This window comes from Hyposmocoma kahamanoa, unplaced genomic scaffold, assembly GCF_003589595.1.
Source record: "Hyposmocoma kahamanoa isolate Upper Pololo Valley unplaced genomic scaffold, ASM358959v1 97, whole genome shotgun sequence".
Lineage (NCBI taxonomy): Eukaryota > Metazoa > Arthropoda > Insecta > Lepidoptera > Cosmopterigidae > Hyposmocoma > Hyposmocoma kahamanoa.
Window position 1 is genome coordinate 202,693 of NW_020655294.1, and position 7,094 is coordinate 209,786.

Genomic DNA, 7,094 nt, shown 5'->3' on the forward strand with positions numbered 1-7,094 from the left:
ATATCGGAAGGATGGAAGTTAGTAGATTGACGGCACGAATTTATAGAGCGAATATAGTTCGGAACATAAGTAAGTGAGGTAGATTTGGACGTACATAACTCGATAAGATTGAGAATGTCCATAAAAAAGATCAGGTTAAAAATACCACGAATAGATGTGCAATCATCAAGAGAATGGTGAATGTGGAGGTTTGTAAGGAGTAGTGAGTGGAAGTTCATGGTTTCTGCCACTGGCGAGATAAGTGTGATGATACAGTCGATGCTCCAAGAAGATACCCGACCCCTAACCGTCTATTTGGTTCGGTGTAAATCAGTGTGAAGAAATGTGTTAAACAAGCTTAACCTTTAACCCGTGAGTCGTAAAATTCATTTTGGTATGACTACTTTATTGCATCATTAGTGAATGATTTTTAAACCAATTTCATCTTTTATCACATAACTAATTGATATTTATATATGAAACAAAAATCTGAAATTCAGTTACACTTTTGTATGAATGCATAGGAAGGCTCTCAGAATTACAAGTTAGGCTATAAAAAAAAGGGTGTAAGGTATCTTAGGTCATCAACTGTATATATTTTTGTAAGTGTGTATTTGAATATCTGTCTGTCTCAAGGGGATTTCACGAAAGTTTGTCCCCAGCAATGGAGAACTTTTATCCTGGATAGAAGTTAGTAATCAATAAAAAATAGAAGGTGTGTTTTCTTTTTAAGATTCCTGCCGAATGGATCGTATTTAGATGCCACTGCCCAGAGACCCGAGGATTTGGCCAAAACAATAAATGATATAATTAATAATCGGGACAGATATTATGATTTCTTCAGATGGCATAAGTATTACAGTATTCACGCCTCTAACGAAACTGCGGAAACAAATGAAATATGTGCATTTTGTGCATTTCTTAACGATCAAAAACATGTCTATAAAAAAAGTGTATACAAGCTTATTAATTATTTTTGGTTTTACTAGCAAATTTGGATTTCACTAAACAAAAAAAAATATTGAAAATCATGATGGGTACTATAATATTCATATATTTTTTGTGAAATTACTCCACTAGTTTGTTATAATTATTAATACCAACATCGAACACAAAGAAAAACTCCTACGGTCTGACAGGCCACGAACCTGTAACTTATGCCAATCTATGGCAATCGCCTTACCAACTGAGCTACAGATCGAGTCAGTAAACATTACAAATTACTCCATGCGTTTGTTATATAAACCTTTGTTTTTGATGTTAACGGTTTTTTGCCTTTGTGGCATCAGTGAGAAATCTATGAAAGTGTTTTTTCACTCAACCAGGTACCTTTATGGCTACCAGAGTTTGACAAGTGATGTCGCGTTAGCAATCGTAATATTGATTTTATTGTATATCATAATCTGTTTTACTACCACGATATTAATTAATTTTTTGTGAAATCACTCCGCAAGTTTGTTACGACAGGCCTTGTCAGATTGAAGGACTCTTTCTATGCGATCGCTCTTCGTAATGACTATTCAGCTTTGAATAGCTAGAAATTGTCACTTTCGTGAAACACAGATTAACAAAATAGAACGAAATTAAGAACATTATTTTGAGAAAAATGGATTTGAATAATAATATACATTATTTATTCAGACATTAAATTTTTTTAAAGTCCAATAGTGTAGTACACTAATTGATTAGGTTAGTATAATAATAAGTATAAAAATAATGTGAGCATGACTGCGTTCTGGTTTTGAAGGGTAACATCAGACTTGGCAACTTATGTCTCAGGGTGACAGATTTTTGTCATTTAAAGCTCTGAGTTGCACTGAAACATCTTATGGAGAGACGTGTACCTTACCATTAGTTGCACGACATTTTCATAGTGGGAACTCGTACCCAGTAGTGGGTATAATGAGTTGATGATGACTACAAAAGTATATGCCTCTCTTTGTTTGACTACACAACCCCAACAATTTTTATTCCCATGAAAATAAAATGAATAAAAATACAATATAAAAATTAGTTAGCATAGCGTCTGCCGCGGTTTGCTAAAAGACGTCGGTTCGGAAGGAAAATTTTGTAAGTATTTTTTGGGTGGCGAAATACTTTCGTAGATGGCGTTACGGTAAAAAAGTCGTCGAAAACCAAGTACACTCGATGCCCTCACTTAAGTATCCACTATTTGTATGACACTTAGTACAAATAGTGTACATAAATGAGAGCACCGACTGTACAAAGATCCGACAACGAGCACAAAGAAAAACTTGTGAGATCTGTTGGTTCGTTCCGTGGCTTAGTTGGCATAGCACGGTTTGCTAGAAGACGTCGGTTCGAATCCGGCCGGATCGAAGGAATTTTTTCTGAGTATTCGATCTCTGTATTAATAATTATAACAAACTAGTGGAGTAATTTCACAAAAAAATAATTGCATATCAATTCAATACAAGTTTAAGTACAATATAAGATAAATATTTTTTTTATTGTATCCATGTGGACATTTCAATGCATTTTTAAATCACATCTTCATAAAATGCATAAAAAAGTGTCTTTGAATCCCAAGCATGTTACGTGTAAATCCTAGAGTTATTATTCTTGAACTTTGCAGACGCTATTAAAAAACAAACCTTTGATATTTGTAATTTTCAAATCCAACTTCACATATTACTTTATGATATAACAGGTTATAACAGGTTTGAAGGGTAAGAGTGCTTGTGAAATTACAGGCACATGTCAACTTATGTCTCTGGTTGACAGCTCAATATCAGTGCCCCTCAGATTTTTACGAGCTCAGAGTGGCACTGCAATTGTTATGGACAGGCGTGTAGGCGTCGTTCAAGTCGTGTTCGTCACATGGTATTATGAAAAACTCTGATATTCGATCAATTTGATATTCGAGGTTAGCAGGCCAATTTTCGGTAATGATAAAAACTGTCACGACAGTGATCAGACTCATATTCATGTCATTTAAGTATTTGGTTCAGTTGTCTTTATTATCACAGTATTCATTCAATAATAAGTGAAATATGATATATTCTTTATTGTACAAAGAAAAGACACATGAAACACACGTTACAATGGACATATACAAAGGTGATTGTATGTTATTTTATTAAAAAAAAAAACAAATCTTACCCTAATAATAAAGCTACGTGGGATCATACGACGCAAAGTGATTCAATCACAAGAAATGAAAATCAGAAAAACATATGAACTAAATGAAACAAATTATGTGAAATTTTATAACTCTCCTGATTCAGCTCAAAAATGTTACCAACTAATTTCGTTGGTAGTACCGTTAAACCTAGAGGAGGTAGAATAGATTCTAAAAAGATGCATGACACGATAACTTTAGCAATATTAGTAACAATAATTCCGAAGTTTACCTCTAGATGGCTTTGGCATAGAAAACGCAATTACTGAATCGCGGTGTTAAGGTTTTCCCTAATGTAATGACCTGTCACTAGTATCTTGTATGAACCTGATCTATTCTTCTACTTCTCAAGTTATTATTGATCGATTCAACGATTTCATTTCTACGGTTATCCTCATTAGTAAGGAAGCATATCGAACACGCGCCAGTCGCGCCCATCTTTCGGCACAGGTTACGAGAACACCTCTGAGTGAGTGTCTTTTTGTACAATTTGCTCGGGACGGAAACGGGACGAATTCCTTTCATTAGACACAAGCTTCTGTTCAATAAATCAAATCTTCTTCACCAAATTTCGTCGTTTGATTCCTAGACGTAGTAAGGGGACACCAGCTAGCCGATCAAACCTCTACCACCCCTTACTACAGTTGTCATTTTGCAGATGGGACCTTATTAAACCAAGAGTGCGAAATAAAAGAAAAACTAACTGACGTCATTTATGAACCTTGTAGGAATATTTCGGAAAACAAATTTAATTAAAAAAAAAAAATTATTTATTACATAGTAATGCGCACTGCATTTGACCTTTCATTTCACCTGATGGAAAGTGACGATGGCGAATGCATACCTAAATAACGCCTATTCAGTCTTGCCTTGAAAAGGCCCAAGTTATACCGTTCGAGGAACAAGTCTGCAGACAGGAAATTCCACTCCATAGCAGTTCGCCATATAAATGAGGAAGCGAAGCGCTTGGTGCTAACCCTTGGAATATCCGCAACATAGGGGTAGAATCCAAGCCCACGTCTAGTTCCCCGTGATGGAAATGTGAAGGTGGAATTAAATCGTGTAATCCTATCTCCATAGGTCTCCGTTATATATCCTTACCTTTTATTGGTAGGATATACCGAGAAGCAGGCAACTTTCCGGTGGTGTTAACAATTCAATGCTATGAATATTGATCATGTAATTTTGTAACACCACAGCCCAATGACTATTATTTTAGTTACGTCGTCTTATGGCTAAATGCATTTGTTGTATTGGTATTGAACATAGCATTTTGTACTGTAGACTCAGGGCCTCTGTGGCACACCTAACTCGTTTCCGGGTCAGCTTCCACTTATAGTACTCTTCACTCTCCTGGGACTTGTTTCTACATTACTGCTTCCATTTGTGGGACAGTCGTAGCTGTAAAGGACATTAATCTTGTAAAGCTGCCTGTACACGTTGTATCCATAATAAACTGCATATTCATACCTGCCTTTTTTGTTGTCTGTACCTACTTCGCTCCTTTTATAGCACTACAATATATTATTCTTTTCGCCATTTCACCCATTTTTTAAATAATTATCTTTTTAGTAAAACAATACCCTGAACTAATAATGGACAATAATATTCTTGTTTGTTGGTACAACTCTATTTTCATCGATGTATGGCTATGATAATGTACTTGCAAAGTGGACACGTGAGAATTGAAAAGCAATAAAATATTTAAAAGAGGAAAAATATGAATAAAATTATAGTAATATTTAAATTATTTATTATTTCTAATGCCATTGAACACGAGAAAGACAACTCATTGATATATATACTTTTGTGGACAGCGTACATGACACCGGCATTAAATAACGAACAAGGACAAGTTTATTTCATCAACAGAAAATGTAGATTCCAAAATTGTTACGTTACTAGTGACAAATCATATCTTAAAACTGTAAAAGACTTTGATATTATATTGTTCAATTCGAGGACTCTTGATTACAATATCACATTTCCGTCCGCACGTTCCGAAGAACAGAAGTATGTTTTCATGAGTGAAGAATCGCCGGCTGTATATCCTTTGCCTAAAGGCTACAATGGATTTTTCAATTTGACTTGGACATATAAACTAGATTCGGATGCCATTTGGTGATTTTTAATAATACGAAACAAAAAAGGTGAAATAATTGGACCGTCAAGAAAAAATATTAAATGGATAGATTTCAAAGACATGAAACCGGCGAATGAAGAAATAAAACGCAAATTGCTGAAGAAAAACAAAGCTGTAGCTTGGTTTGTGTCTCATTGCGATACACCGAGCAGACGTGAGGAGTTAGCCAAAGACCTAAATGAAGAATTAAGAAAATATAATCTTAAAGTTGATTTTTATGGGCAGTGTTACAACCCTTCGTGTGAAGGAGAGTGTGGGAAAACTGAAGGAGATAAATGTTTTGCAATAATAGAATCTGATTATTATTTTTATTTGTCGTTTGAGAATTCAATGTGCGAAGATTATGTGACGGAAAAGATATTAATAGCCACAAAACACTATGCAGTGCCGATTATTAATGGTGGTGCAGATTATAACAGGTAAACACCTACTGTATTACTTAACAGGATCGATAGTAGAGCTTAAAAAACAACAAAAACGGAAAATGTAACTCGATCTCGATGGCCTAGCAGTTTGCATTGTGGGCGCTGGTGATGTGGTTCTAGTTACGATTCCCGGTAGTATTGATTTGGAAGATGAACTTTTGAAAATTGGTTCCGGTCTGGACATTCAATATAGTGCCCATGAGTGAATTACGTTGCTTTCGTACTCATAATACAGGAAATTCCTTAGTTTGATTTTCTTATTCTTATTCTTCTTATATCTTAATTGTGAGACAGTCTCCATACACCGTTGCCGTTGTCATAACGCGTATACCATCTATTAATAATTTTAAAAAAACAATGATCTGGTTTGAGATTTATGTCTAACGTCATGACAACGAATCATCAATTGATTTTGTCCTTTATTAATTCTGCTAAAGTCTTTAAATTATTAAACGGAAAATAAATAAAAAGAAAAAGTGTGGAATGGCAAAAACATGTACAATAAGTATGACGTAACTAAGACTGATAATTACGATCATATTTCTGACATAGAAGCCAATTACAGGCATAATCTACACGGGAATTATAAATTTAGTATTGGTTCACTACAGATAATGAAATTAAAAACAAAAACTAAATAGAACTAAGGGACGGATTCAAACTATAACGCAGAAATGCTCAAATACATACGAGCATTTCTTATAAGATTTAAATAGATTAGGTGGCAGTATTTCCCTATGCAATTGTTGTGTTTTGGTGGCAACACTTTGGACGTAACATACAGTAAAATTGTTGCAGATTTTTACCACCTGGATCATATTTGGATGTAAATTCTTTAGGACATGGAGCTTTGGCAGCAATTATAAACGATACAATTGCAAACAAAGAGAAATACTATGACTATTTCAAATGGCATAATCATTATAGTATCCACGCCTCGAATGAGAGTGCAGACAGCGACGAAATCTGTGCATTTTGTGCTTTTCTCAATGATGAAAAACATTCATATACAAGAAGCGTGTACACACACTTAAGTGTCTTTTGGAAGTATTATTACTGAATGTGTTCCAAACCTTATTGTTTTTTATGTAAATCAGACACACGGTTTTCCATAACCTCATTTGATGTCAAGGGATATGCGTCTGCGTCTTCAGTTTAGATTTGAATAGCCCTTTTGCAGTTTTCGGGAAATACAGTAGCGGTATATAGGGCCAGTCGAAATTATAAAACAGACGGTGCTGGCGGTCAGATGTAATACGTTGACCCGGCGGTTTAAGCACTGTAGTGAGCAAGCTAAAATCACGCTTTTCAAGGTCTATTGCCAAGTACACTACACGTGCAACTGGTATAACTTTACGCAGAAGGCCATTATCGCCTTTCGCATCTAATATAATAACGGCTTCAG

General features: G+C 35.1%; 1 protein-coding gene across 1 annotated transcript; it reads left to right on the forward strand.

Moving 5' to 3' along the window:
• The first annotated feature begins 5,163 nt into the window (after window positions 1-5,163).
• Window positions 5,164-6,765, forward strand: LOC113238630 (alpha-(1,3)-fucosyltransferase C-like). Its single transcript, XM_026475456.1, has 2 exons — window positions 5,164-5,683; window positions 6,488-6,765. Exons 1-2 carry the CDS (start codon window positions 5,325-5,327, stop codon window positions 6,747-6,749), a joined length of 621 nt encoding a protein of 206 aa, XP_026331241.1. The 5' UTR covers window positions 5,164-5,324; the 3' UTR covers window positions 6,750-6,765.
• The last annotated feature ends 329 nt before the right edge of the window (window positions 6,766-7,094 follow it).